The 15,395-nt window shown below is 37.5% G+C and overlaps 1 protein-coding gene across 1 annotated transcript in view; it reads right to left on the reverse strand.

The window, feature by feature from the left end:
• The window catches only part of FRAS1 (Fraser extracellular matrix complex subunit 1), a 273,045-nt gene that overhangs the window by 105,698 nt on the left and 151,952 nt on the right, over positions 1–15,395 (reverse strand). Inside the window, exons 32-34 of the mRNA XM_029951708.1 lie at positions 10,051–10,165; positions 7,264–7,401; positions 5,085–5,117 (exon numbers count right to left, since the gene is read on the reverse strand). Coding sequence (XP_029807568.1) covers positions 5,085–5,117; positions 7,264–7,401; positions 10,051–10,165 — 286 coding nt within the window. The remainder of the gene's footprint in view (positions 1–5,084; positions 5,118–7,263; positions 7,402–10,050; positions 10,166–15,395) is intronic.

Here is a 15,395-nt window from a genome sequence, read left to right on the forward strand (position 1 = left end):
TGAACAATGCCAAGTGTATGAAAGGACAAGCCACAAATTGGAAGAAAAAATTTGCAAAGACCTATCTGATAAAGGATTGTTATTCAAAATGTACAAAGAAGTCATAAAACTCAACAATAAGAAAATGAACAGCCCGATTAAAAAATGGGCCAAAGACCTTAACAGACACCTCATCAAAGAAGATATACAAATGGCAAATCAACACATGAAAAGACTTTCTCATCATGTCTGCAGAGACATGCAGATTAAAACAATAATAAGATGCCATTACATGCCAATTAAAATGGCCAAAATCTGGAACATTGACGATACCAAATGCTGGTGAAGATGTGGGGCAAAAGGAACTCTTATACATTGCTGGCGGGAATGCAAAATAGTACAGCCATTTTGAAAGACGGTTTGGCTTTTTTTTTTTTTTTTTTTTAAAGCAAAACTAACTATACACTTACCATGATACAGCAATTGCACTCTTTGGTATTTACCCAACACAGTTGAAAACTTAGGTCCACACAAAGCCTGCACCCAGATATTTATTTACAACTGCTAAAACTTGGAAGCAACCAAAATGTCCTTTAGCTGTTGAGTGGAGAGTTACTGTGGTACCTCTAGACAACGGAATGTTATTCAGCACCAAAAAGAAATGAGGTACTCAACCACGCAGAGACACGGAGGAACCTTAAATGCGTATTGCTAAGTGACATAAGCCAATCTGAAAACATCAGTACCTGATATTTGAAAAGACAAAACTGTGAAAGACAATGAAAAGAACAGTGGTTGTTATAGGAAGGAAATGGGGATGGGAGGTTGAATAGGCAGAGCATAGAGGGTTCTTAGAGTAGTGAAAATACTCTATGTAACATTATAATAGTGGATAAATGTCACTATTCTTTGGCCAAAACCCATAGAATGTGCAACACCAAGAATGAACCCAATCTATGGATTTTGGTTGATTATGATGCGTTAGTATAGTTTCATTCTTAGTAAAGAATACACTGTTCTGGGGAGTGCTGTTGACAGGGGGAGAGGCCATGCTATGTGTGTGTGGGGGCAGGGTGAGTAAGGGAAATCTCTGTATCTTACTCTCATTTTTTTGTAAACCTGAAACTGCTCTAAAAAAATTATATCTTTAAAATCATTTTTAAAAACTCACTTAACAATATTTAAAAAAGAGAAAGAAAAAGCCTCAGGCAGAAACAAGATAAATTAATTTAAGCTCACCCCAATATCTATTTCCTCTACTCTGTAAAGTAGGTTCAAGGGTCATTTAACTTAAAAGTCCTGGAGAAGTTAATAGTTAACCCCTTCACCTATTCAAGCTTTCAGGTAAAAGTTGAGGTTTGGAAACCGCACATGCTCACTACTACAATATTTGTTTTTCATGACCAACACACACACAGACCAGACTAAATTAAATATCTCACACTCAGTGTCAGAAACATATATTAAAATCTTGGCTCTACTGTTAACCAGGAGTGAAAATGTGGGTGATCAATTACTCCATGGACCCTTAGTTTTCCCAGTTATAAAATGCTAAAAACAGTATTGTTACAAGGATTAAATAGGAAAACTTATGCTGCAGATTGTTTTGTAAATATAAAATACTATACAATCTATTGGATATTTTTAATGATTATATGAACTGTTTAAAATCTTATCATTGTAAATGATTCATGATTCACATGAAATGATAAAATAGATGAAAAAGAAATAAAAGTCATCCAAATTGGAAAGGAAGAAGTAAAACTGTCACTATTCGCAGATGACATATTATATATAAAAAAACCTAGATGCCACCAAAAAACTATTAGAGATAATAAACAAATTTAGTAAAGTTGTAGGATATGAAATCAATATACTATAATATGTTGCATTTCTTTTTTTTAATATAGTTTATTGTCAGGTTGGTTTCTATATAACACCCAGTGCTCATCCCAACAAGTGACCACCTCCATGCCCATCAAGCCCCCTTACCCTCTCTCCCACCCCCATCAGCCCTCAGTTTGTTCTCGGTATTCAAGAGTCTCTCATGGTTTGCCTCTCTCCCTCTTCCCAACTATTTTTCCTCTTCCCCTCCCCCATGGTCCTCTGTTAAGTTTCTTCTGTTCCACTTATAAGTGAAAACAAATGGTATTTGTCCTTCTCTGCCTGACTTATTTCACTTAGCATAACACCCTTGAGTTCCATCCACATTGCTACAAATGACCAGTAAAATCTATTGCATTTCTGTATCCTAATATTAAGCTATCAGAGACATTAAGAAAATAATCCCACTTACGACTGCATCAAAAAGAATGAAATACCTAGGAATAAAATTAACCAAGGAGGTAAAAGATCTGTGCTCTGAATTATAGGATACTGATGAAGGAAATTGAAGAAGACCCACATAAGTGTAAGGATATTCCATATTTATGGATTAAAAGACCTAATATTGTCAAAAGATCCATGATATCCAAAGCAATCTACAGATTCTATGCAATCCCATCAAATTTCTAAAGACATTTTTCACAGAAATGGGACAATTGATTCTAATTTTGTATGAAACTATAAAAGATCCCAAAAAGACAAAGCAATCTTGAGAAAGAAAAACAAAGCTGAAGGCATCATACTCTCTCATTTCGAATTGTATTACAACACTATAGTAATCAAAACAGCATAATATTGGCATAAAAACAGATCAACAGAATCAAAAGAGATCAACAGTACAAAATAGAGAGCCCAGATATAAACCTACATCTATACAGTCAACTAGTTTATGACAAAGGAGCCAAGAATATACAACAAAGAAAGGACAGTCTCTTCAATAAGTGGTGCTGGGAAAATTGGACAGCCACATGCAAATGAAGGAAACTCTACCATTATCTTACAGCCCACACACAAAATAAATAAAGACAGATTAAATACTTGAATGTAAGACCTGACACTATAAAACTCCTAGAAGAAAACAAAGGTGGAATCTTTTTGATATTGGCCTTGGTGATGATTTTTTAGATTTGAAACCAAAAGCAAATATAAATAAGTGGGACTATATCACACTAAAAAGCTTCTGCACAGCAATGAAAGCCATAAACAGAATGAAAAGGCACAGTACCAAATGGGAGAAAATATTTGCAAATTATACATCTGATAAGGGGTTAATATCCAAAATATATAAATAACTCATACAACTCAATAGCCCCAAACCCAAACAATTGAATTAAAGAGAGGTGGAAGACCTGAATAGTCATTTTTCTAAAGACATAGAGATGGCCAACAAGTACATGAAAAGATGTTCATTGTCACTAGTCATTGGGGAAATGCAAACCAAAACCACAATGAGTTACAATGACTGGTATCCAAAGGACAAGAAATAAGTGTTGGCTAGGATGTGGAGAAAAGAGAACCCTTGTGTACTGTTGGTGGGAATATAAACTAGTACACCCTCTATGGAAAATAGTTTGAAGGTTCCATAAAAAAATTTAAAAAAGAAATCCAGCCAATTTCACTTCTGGGTATTTATCCAAAGAAAATGAAAACACTAACTTGAAAAGAGATATGCACCCCACGATTATTGTAACATTATTGACAATATCCATGACATGGAAGCAACCTGTGTCCACTGACAAATGAATAGATAAAGAAAAGGTATGTGTATATATATATATATACATGGAATGAAATATTCAGCCATTGAATAGGAGAAACTCTTGCCATTTGCAATGACATGGATGGATCTTAAGGGCATTATGCTAAATGAAACAGATCAGACAGAGAAAGACAAATACCATATGATCTCACTGATCTGTAGAATCTAAAATAAACAAGCCAGTAAAAAAAAAAAACAAAACAAAAAACCCCCCAAGCTCATAGCTAGAGAACAAATTGGTGGTTGTCAGAGGTGGGGTGGGGGTGGGGGCATGAAATGGGTGAAGAGAGCCAAAAGGTACAAACGCCTAGTTATAAATAAGTCATGGGTATGTAATGGACAGCATGGCAACTATAGTTAATAATGCAGTATTGCATATTTGAAAGTTGAAAAGACAGTAAATGTAAAACTTATACTAACAAAAAAAATAATTTGTAACTATATATGGTGACTGATGTTAACTAGACTTCCTGTTGTGATCATTTTGCAATATATGCAAATACTGAATCATTATGTTGTACACCTGAAACTAATATGTCATATGTCAATTTGTTATATGTCATATGTCAATTCAATCATAATAAAAAAACAATGATAACAACAATAAAATTTACAACAAATAAAAATCACAACAAGTGTCATTTTTAACCCTCAAAAAAGGAAAGAAGGTCTGGGAGTTTGAGGGAGATGACTTTCTCTCCAAACAAAATTTATCCTAGATCAATAAGACATATAGGACATATGGATGACTGATTCCAATGGACTAGTCAAATTCAATTAAACAGCAATTTCAGGATTACAGCCAACCATCCTCATACCAGAGCTAAACAAGAAAGCTTGTCCCTGTGTTGCTTCTCATAGATGCCAGGTCTGACTGTGCTTCTGCTTATTGGCAGTCAGCTTCTACTGCATTGTGAACTAACTGGAATGCTGGGGTCTTTCATTTCCCTCCAGTAGCCAGGCATTCAAAGAAAGGCTCAATTCAAGCCTATATACAACCACTACCCATTAGGTGAGTGTCACAAAGGAATGACTATGCCAACCACTGTTCTGGGAGCTTTACATATGTACAATTATGAGTTATCCCCACTGATGAATGAGGCATTCAGGCACAGAGAGGTTAAGAAACTTTCCCAGAGCAGGCTAACCCCTGGGAAGTCTGGATCCAGAGGCTAACCTCTTAACCACTATTACCTCTCTTTAATAGACATTGGGACTTGTTGAAATGGGGCTTAAACAACACTAATCTTTGGAATATTTGATGGATTACTTTTTCTATGAATATGAAGTTACACTATTACTATTTAACTAGTCATCTGATCATTTCAGGAAAACTTGTCTCATATAACTTTTAAGGAGTTCTTAGAAAATAGTGCAAGTAATGATGAAGGGAACACAAAGAAAAGATGAGTAAGAAAAGAAAAATTCCATTTTCTAATAAACTTGCTATTAAAATCTTTACCTGTGAAGTGAAATTTCACCGATTCAGGGAGACCTGAAAGAACAGAAAAGAGAAAATCAGTGTACTAAGTATTTTGGGGTAAGAAATAGATGGGGAAGGTACAAAATAGGGGGCAGAGGTTAGAAAAGTAAACGATGTTTTAATCTAAATTATTATGGTTTAAGGAAGGATCACCAGGTCTTTTGTTAATGTTATGTTGAATTTAATGGTGCCAGCACTAATTTTAAGTAACAAAAGGAACTGTAGAGTAGAATAATTTTATATCCCAGTAGTTAGAGTGATTTATAATACATTCATTCAGATCCCATTTTATCAGCACATAAAATCCTACAAATCGGTGAGTGTGGGTGATTGTCATATATCACTGACAAGGCTCTTTGGTGGGTCAATTCCACTGTAGAATTGAGTGATGCCAGGGACATTGATTTACACACTGTAACAATGTGAGAGATTTATCTCATGGCATTTATCCCATAGATTATATAGGAAAGGACTCTGTTCTCTCTAAAAAGGCTCTAGGAACTTAGGCAAGTATAATAGATATGGAAAAAGCTTCAACCTTGGCTGACATGTTTTCTTTCCCTCTAATCCCAGGATATTCTGAGTTTCTTTGTAAAGTAGGTCTTGTCAAGTAGGAGTTAGAGAACCATGAACATTTTCATGGGCTATTAGTTATCCAGTTACTAAACTTGAATTGAATACTGGAGTATTCTGTAGAGGAAGAGCCCTATACCTACCCACACTTAAATATTTTCAATATAATGGAAGAGTTAATCATTTTCTGGAAAATTGCATTTAATATAAATAATGGAAAATATTATTTTAAATGTTTGCCATGATTTAAAATGTAACTCTAAAATTATTTAAGCCATGTTCAACTTGCCATAGGAAATCACCAGCTGTTTTGCATGAATAAAGCTACTATATAAAAAGAATATTTTATATTAATCATGTTATGTGGTACATATATCTTAAAGATCATAAGGAAACAGGCTTCAAGATTTTTAGAATCATTCTCGATTCTATCCAATACAGAAGTACTTAGGGTAGGGAATCAAAACTCCTGCATTCCACTCAGCAGCTTTGATTACTGGGTCAAGGGCAGAAATGAGGGATAGCAAAGATTAACTATAATGGCTTAGCGGTTGGACACAAAATGGTTCAAATTAGAAATTCAGCCATTCTATCATTCAGTCTCTCTTCCTTTAAAAAAGGTGGCTTCTGTCAAATCCTGGCCTCAAAGGTTGACTGCATTCTCCATTCCTGCATAGGACCTTCCCTGAGGTAGTATGGAATGCCTCTCCCTAGATTCCTCTTACCCACAGCTCATTCACCCATGGCCTCCTCCTCAAATCCACTCACACCCCTGTAGTCAAAGAATTCTTTATAAAAAGCTATCTACCCAGATCTTAAAACCTCCATTGTGTTCCTTATTGTCTTGGAATAAAGATCAAATCCTTACAGGCTTATAGGGCCTCTACGGTCTGGCCTCTCTTCTTTCAGGGTCATTCCCGTTCTGTTCAACCTCCTACATTCCAGACACACTGACTTTTTTATTAAGCCCCAGAATGCCACATTCTCCCCCTCCTCACAGCCTCTGCACTTGGGGTGTATGGCCTTCCTTTGGAAGTATTCTCCCAAGTATACCAACATGCACATTTAGGCTAATTAGCATCCACATGAACCTCCACTGTCAATACTTCCCTAGGGAGCCTCCATTGAACCCTCAGTATAGGTCAGTCTTGTCACTTCTAGTTCCACCACTGAACATTTTTATTTCTCTCCAGAGCCCTACTCTTAGTCTACAATTAAACATTCATTACTGAGATTATTTCTCAAACTCTGTCTCCACACTTAGGTCCCAAAATTCAGCAAGAACTAGATTCATGCCTCTTTTTGCTCACCACTGTATCTCCAAGACCTCACTCTATGTGATTGCCACATAGGAGGTACAAAATAAAGATTTATTGAAAGCATTCATACATGCACGAATAAGAAAAAAAAAGATAAATTGAGCCCAAACTACATATTGGCCTATAAGTCTCAAGCTATTTTGAACAGCCATAAAGCAGTGTCACTAAACTGTTCAGAAGGACAACAGGAAGAGTTAGGGAGAACCTGCCATGAAGATCCACAGAGAGTAGTTTTGGTGCCTCAAAATAGAGAAATAAGGCATTACCAGCAAAGGAGAAGGCCATGATCTCCTGGAGGTGAGGGGCTGCAGGGGGAGGGCGGTACATGATCTTCCCCTGGTTAATATCTTCTTGTGTGAAATACCGGATGGGAGAGTGAGGCTGGTCCCTGTGTTCGATGATCCCTGGAGAGGAAGAGTCTCAGCATGAGCATCAACAGTAATTCTGAGGCTTGACTGAAGGACCAGAGTCATAAAGCTGCCTTTCCCATTGGTGGGAATCTTTTATGCTTCAAGAACAATTGCTCTCTGGTTTTTCTTACCAAACCAGACTTTAATAGAATCTTTTGTAAAAATGTTTAACTAAAGTATAATTGACATATATGATATTAGTTTCAGTGTACACCTTAGTGATTTGGCAATTATAGACACTGTGCTACCCACAATTAAGTATAGTTACCATCTGTCACTATAGAAAGTTCTTACAATATTATTGACTATATTCCCTATGCTGTTGTTTTCATCCCTGTAACTTATTTATTTTATAACTGGAAGTTTGTACCTCTTAATTCCCTTCACCAATTTTTCCCATCCCCACCTCCTTCCCCTTTGGCAACTACCAGTTTAGTCTTTGTATTTATGAGTCTGTTTGTGCTTGTTTGTTCATTTATTTTTAAATTCACATATAAATAAAAGGCATATGGTATTTGTCTTTCTCTGTCTGACTTATTTCACTTAGTACAATGCCCTCTAGGTCCATCCATGTTGTGATGCATGGCAAGATGTCATTCTTTTATGGCTGAGTAAGGTAACATCCCAGTGTGTATATATACCACATCTTTATCTATTTACCTATTGATGGACACCGAGGTTGTATCTCTATCTTAGCTACTGTAAATAATGCTGCAATAATTATAAGGGTGCATATATCTTTTTGAATTAGTGCTTTTGTTTTCCTTGGGTAAATACCCAGAAATGCAATTAGTGGATCATATAGTACTTCCATTTTTAATTTTTTTGAGAAACCACCAATGTAAATTGGTGACTGCACCAATTTACATTCCCACCAACAGTGCCCAAGGGTTCTCTTTTCTCCATATCCTCACCAACACTTGTAATGTGTTACCTTTTTGATACTAGCCATAACCATTCTGACTTGTGTGAGGTGATATCTCATTGTGGTTTTGGTTTAAATTTCCCTGATGATTAGTAATATTGAACATCTTTTCATGCATGAAACCCAAATAGATTCTTGACTAGGATTCATTAACTATAAACAATAGTAAGATGCAAACTACTACCTCTAATATAACTTAGACTAAGTAATTCTCCACAAATCATAGACATTGTACCATAATTACAAGATTCTCTTAATTGAGTATTTTAAGTTAAAAGGTCAAGGTTGCTGAGAAAATGACATAGACTGGTCTCCTGGTTAGGCTATCATAAGAGCTTACCCCATGTATACCTTTTGTTCAGAAACACTTCAGCCTCTGTGATAATCTTTGGCGTAGTAACATGGATCATGACTATTCTAAGAATTGGATTTGCAATTATTACTCTGCTTATAATAAATGCTTTAGAGGCTAAAAAATGTCCCTGTCATTTCTAAATTTTTCAGGTACAAAAATAATACTGTTATTATGGTCACCTTTCATGTCATATCAACAGTTAAAAAATTTTTTTTAATGTCTTTATTGTATTTTTTTGAGAGACAGAGCAGGGAGTGAGTGGGGGAGGGGCAGAGAGAGGGGGAGACACAGAATCTGAGCAGGCTCCAGGCTCTGAGCTGTCAGCACAGAGCCCGACGTGGAGCTCGAACCTACGGATTGAGATCATGACCTGAGCTGAAGTCAGATGCTTAACCAACTGAGCCATCCAGGTGCCCCCTATCAACACTTTTAAAGAAGGACACATGTGAGAGTTGGTGTTGAACTAATTCAAGTTATGAGGGGCTGAGCCCCAGAGCCATTCTCCAGAAGACAGCCCAGGCTGCTGGATGGAGAGAACTGTACCTTCTACACTGACAATGTAGGGAGAACAGCTCTTGCTGTGACTTAGCAGATTTTTTTTTAAAAGCGAAGTCTCTGGACTTTATCAAAAGGATAATATAATTTAGTTTTTTGACATTTATTTCTCCTGGAAGATTTGATGATGTGAAAGGCTTACATCTAGGGCAGTGGTTGGTCTCGGAAAGGCAGAATTTGCCTTAACAGAAGCTAATCTCATCTCCATGATGGATAGCCACACCTCCATTAGGAACAGGCTTACTAGTTAATCCAAAGGTAAGAGATCTAAAGAATGAAGACAGATGGCAGGGGGCTACCTTCCCTCTGACTGTAGCTTCATGTTTTCATTTTTCTCCATGGAGGAGGAGCAGCTTACCCAAATGGCAAAGGAAGGGAGTATGTATGGCTCAGCCCCTTCTGTGCTTTCTGGCAGAGCTCCTTGTCCTGAGCAAATGCTCATTCTGGTCTGTTCACCTATCATAACCTCACCAGGGCAGGGTCTCTCCCTACAGACAGTGCTTGTCTGTCCAGTTCTGCCTGTACATGAGAGGCTGAGCTCAACCCAGTGACTGAAATTATATGCACACCATGTTCTCCAGCACAGCTCTGTCATATCAATGCGGACACATTCATCTCCATCTGTCTGACCACAGTGTCTCTCTCTCTCAATTGATCCTAAATTCAAAACAGGGAACAAAGGATATGAATAATTGTCACTCCTTAAATCCTAGCAACTATATGCAGACAAAACTCCAGAGCTTTGAAGATAAGTCAACAATTAGAACACAACAGCATCACTCAAAAGATCATTTACTGTACATCTTACCTTGATTTGGATGCAGAGGTAAAGTGATATTATATATAATCTTTCCACTTGGACTCTCAGAGTTTACAAAGGAGAGGGAGTGAGGCTGAATCACAGTCAGGCCATCTTCCCGAGCCTAAATGAAGTTTAAGGAGGAATAAAAAAAAGCGTGATGAAAATAAAAGCCAAAAAACAAAAACAAAAAGCAAAAATCAAAAAATGAAGCACCTCACTTTGGACTTTTAAATTAATCACCCACAGCAAAATTTTCTCTGAAAGTTCAGAAGAAGGATCTGTAATGTTGCACTGTGGATTGGTCTTGGTGCTAAGAACCTCACAGGGTTATAGAATCTTCTTCTGGTTTTCTTACAACCCAACTGTCCTCTCCCCTGTGCTCTGCCCAGGTTTGTGTTGCTGCATGCTGTAGGAGTCTCAATATGATCAGTTTTCCCTAGTTTTGGAACTCACAGTGGTATGTATTTGAAAATGGGGATGTCTGGGTGGTTCAGTCTATTAAGTGTTTGACTCCTGATTTTGGCTCAGGTCATGATCTCATGGTTTGTGAGACCAACCCCATGTTTGGGGTTTGTACTGGCAGCACAGAGTCTGCTTGTGATTCTCTCTCTGCCTCTCCTCTGAGTGTGCTTGCACATACACATTCTCATTCTCTCTCTCTCTCTCTCCCTCTCTCCCTCTCTCTCTCTTCCTCTCAAAATAAACAAAAGAAAAAAGAAAAGAAAAGAAAATGAGCCATCATAGCTGGCTGTTCTACTACTCTGCTCTTCACAGCTGGGTCACTTTATCTCTGCTCCTCTAATTTAATGAACTAGGTTGTATCTAGCAAGAAGCCCTCCCTAAAACCCCCCACCACAGGTTTGTTAATGGAAACTGTGACCCAACTATCCTTCCTTCCCTCCTTACCTCATTCCTTCCTTCTTTCCATCCTTCCTTCTTTCTTTCCTTTCCTTTTTTTTCTTTCCCTTCCCTCCCCTCCCCTTCCCCTTCCCTCCCCTCCCCTTCCCCTTCCCTCCCTCCCTCCCTCCCTCCCTCCCTTCCTTCCTTCCTTCCTTCCTTCCTTCCTTCCTTCCTTCCTTCCAACTGTGGTGGTTTCAAAGGCCCAAAGATGAACTCACCTCAAATACCAAAAGAGGCTCATCATTTGAATTCAGAGGTTTAACAATTATCTACTAAACCACGTAAAAATAGTCAATGTTTTCTTTGTCTCCATTGCACTATTCAAAAGAACTAGCTGTTGCTTTTCTTTTCTTGCTTTCAGTACCCAATAAAGGGGTCAAGCAAAATTAATCAAAAGGCCAATGTGTACATATTTTTTTTACTGTCCATTCACTTGTATACAACCATAATCCATTAATAGTGACAACAGTCAAAAAAATAAATAAAAAGGAAGAGGAAGATTTTTGAATCCCATGTTTAACAGTGAGTTGGGGACAGCAGCAAATACACAGAGTGAAGATGAGAAAAGGGAAAAGTGTGTGAGCATGGGCCCCTTGCCTGGGTCACATATGCTGTTAACAAAACAGAACAAAAATATCCGGCTCATTGCAGGCTCTTCCTAACTGACCCCTGCAGGGTTAGAATTTGACATGCTCTCTTGCTCTTTGAAGCTCTGTCTCTTTCAGAAGGAATTTCCCATTTAGGAAAGGATTAAGTAGGGCTCAGTCATTCTCGTGGAGGAGGGCGTGGTGTTCTTCCTTTTAACCAAGAAAAGATTGAAGGTTGCAGTTGCATTGTAAGTGTCCCTAAGGCACACAAGTCCTGGGGAGAGGCAGCATTTGCAGGTTAGGACAACCCTCCTAGAGTAAAGAGTCATATTTCAGGCCACTGCTCAGGTCTGGAATGTAATGAGCAAGGAAAATAAGAATTACAAATAGCAGCTGGTCTCTCACCCGAAATTAAACAAGTAAGGACAACAGCAAATTAAAAATATATGCCCTGTGTGAGGTGTTTGCAGCCCATGCGTGTATGCACACACCCGTAAATGTATACATGTGTGGCACAGCTCTATGGACATAAATGTGCAGACTCAGCACGCTGTCCAATACTATTTGCCACCTTTCAATCTCATAACCATCAGAATAACTGAACATTCTCAGAGTAGTAGGAGATATTTTTGAAAATCTAGATGTCCCTAAAATGATAAAGCAGTAAGAAGAGGGAACAGGAGTATGGCTAAAGGAAAATATATTCCAGCCAAGATAACAGACATTTTATAATAGAATTCATTGCTACTATTCCTCTACTAATAGAAATAGGAGCTAGGTAGAAAAAGGACAGACTTAATTCTCTGAAGAAAGCAATATTGAATCTGAGATATATCAAAGTATAATCAATTTTAATATTGGCTATTTGGAATGTTCAATATTTATCAATTAAATATCGTAAGAAATGAAAGATTAAATTTTATAGAAATCATTACAGAAGACATATTTTTATTAAAATATGTCAACAAAAGAAATTACAGAATAATGGCTTTCATAATCCCCATATTACATCTGAATATATCTGGAATCCGACGGCTTCTCCCCACTACCACTGCCAGCACCCTGTCGGGAGCCACAATTTCTCACCTGGGTCACCAGGACAGCCTCCCAACCACTCTCTTGTCCCACCTACCGTCTATTTCAGCACAACAGCCAGCCAAAGATTAGATCCCTCCTGCCCAACACCCAGGGATGGCTCTCCATTTTGCTCTGCAAAACAGCAACGTCCCTACAATGGCCTGTGAGGACCTACAAGGTCTGCCCCAACTCCTCCCTCTGCCCCTCCCCCACTGTCCCCAACACCCACCCTTGACACATCTGTGAATTTGATCAGATGACTCTCATTTTCACCCACTCTGCTCCAGCCAAACTGGCTACCTTGCTGTTCCTTGAACATTTAAGCACATTTCCAACTGGGTGTCTCTAAACACATGGGTTTGGAATGCCTTTCCCTCAGGTGTCTGCAGGGCTATCTCCCTCACCTCCTGCAAGTCTTTCTTTAAACATCATTGTCTTAATAAAGCTAACCTCACGTAGAACTGCAACCTGGGTTTCTCCTGTTCCCATCACATTTCTGATCCCTTGACCTGGATCTACTTTTTGTTTTACCATCATCCTTTTTACTGACATACAATATATGAGTTATTTATTTTGTTTATTACTTTTTGTCTATTCTCCCATGACTTGCCAAGAGAATGGAAACTCCATGAGAATGTGGATTTTTGTTTGTTCATGGATGGAGCCCAAGTATCTAGCACATGGCACATGGAAGTACTTGATAACAATTTGTTGAGTGGATGAAAAATATCATTAGGAAAAGATTAGGCTAAGACATAAGATAATGAAAACTTAATTAAAAAACCAACTTAATTAAAAAATATTTTCCATGATCTTGCAATGCATCTAAACATTTAGAGGGGAAAAATATTTTAACATGTAAGCCTTAGCAAAGTATATGTGACTTAAATCTTTAAAGTTCCTGGGCAGGATTTATAAACAACATTCTCATTTCAGCCTCCATTAAAAGCAAGACCACTCTCCCATGTTGACTGTCATATTACCAAAGCAGGAATGCCCATGGCTGGCCTGAGAAATTAAGAGTATGGGATGAAGAAAAATGAAGGTTCTGCAAGAAGCCATCTTCCCACATAGTTTAGTTAGGACAACAAAACTAATTCATTTACATATTCATGTGACAAATATTTATTAAGAACTAATATGGGAAGGTACCAAGCAAAGAGCTATGGGAGACGCAAGATGAATCAGATATAGACTATTTCCTTAAGGATTTCCAGTTTTTAGTAAGGTAAGTTCATAAATAGCTCTACTGTACAAACTGCTAAGTAGCCTGAAAGGCTCAGATAAAGCACAGTAGGAATTCCAAGGACAAAGAAACATTTCTAGAAATTGCAGATAATGATTTTATTAGTGTTTGAAAGGTCTCAAGAAAAAACATGGACGCATAAGGCTGCAGTCAGAAAACAAATACAGCATGCCTAGACTTGAGTCTACATGACAAGGAATCAGCGGTTCTAACTGAATCCCTACTTACCCCAATGAGAGTGGTTTTAGGAGAACTCTTGTTACAGCAGTCACTGGAAACAAATGGAACTAGAAAGGCTTGTTTGAGGCCTTTCTCTTGGGTGGTGACCTTGGAAAACCAACTCTGAGTACCACAACCAACCATTTGAAAAAGGAAGTAATAAATATTGTTTTTCACATAAAGAGATAATAAAATTTTTCCCCCTTAAGAGAGGAATTGGAAATAGGATATTCAAAGTGTATGTATGTAGTGCCTTCCCATATGATTAAGTTATTTGAATTTGAAAGTGATACAATTTAGGGAGATATTAGCTCTATGAAGATAGGTCTGAAAGTGACTCATTTAGTCAACAAATATTTACTAAGCAACCACTTTATGTAAGCCATTGTGTTAGATTCTCAGGAAGATACCAGTATTAATTAATCAAAGATTTTGCCCTTAAAGATCTTCTAAATCAAATGGTGGATGATTACTTGGAAGTCTGAATTAATGTAAATCTATTAACTTCTTTGCTGAATTTCACACTATGCTATGCTACTTATTGGTAAATATGCATGTTTGCAGATCTCCCTGCCCAAATATGATATATATCCCAAATATACATATATCACATGTATATATATGTATATATATGTACACACATATCTTATAATATTGTACATATACATCTTATATATATATATATGTATGCACATAAATCTGGTGGAACATTGCAAACAAAATTGTAAGATACCATTTAAAGGATCTTAGATTTGATAAAGGAGAGCATTATAGAAAGGCCACAGAACAAATTTCCATTCAGGCAGGTATTTGTTTATGCTGCTTTTCACTCTATACAATCTCCCTGGGGAATCTCAGGTCCAAGGATTAAACTACTACCCACCATTAATGGTTCTCAGAAGTTTATCTCCCACCAAGAATATCTTCTGCCAGCCCTTAACAGACACACATTTTATAACCCCATCCCAAACTGAACTCATCATATCTTCCACCTCTTCCCCTCGCCCTGAAGTCCTCATACATTCCCAATATTAATGATGGCATCTTTACATATTCAGCAACTGGGCTGTTTTACCCTCTTCCTATATCTAATTGACCACTATGTCTCTAAATATTGTTTAATATCTCCCTATTTTTTTTTTACCATCTTAACCACTTTAGGGGCACAGTATAGTAGTGTTAACTACATATGCATCATTGTAGAACAGATTTCTAGAACTTTTTCGTCTTATAAAACTGAAACTTTATATACACTGAACAAAAACAACTCCTCTTTCCCTCTCCTTACCTCTCCCTGCTCCCCCACCTCTGTGGGGGCAACT

The sequence above is a fragment of the Suricata suricatta genome, chromosome 1 (genome assembly GCF_006229205.1).
Source record: "Suricata suricatta isolate VVHF042 chromosome 1, meerkat_22Aug2017_6uvM2_HiC, whole genome shotgun sequence".
Lineage (NCBI taxonomy): Eukaryota > Metazoa > Chordata > Mammalia > Carnivora > Herpestidae > Suricata > Suricata suricatta.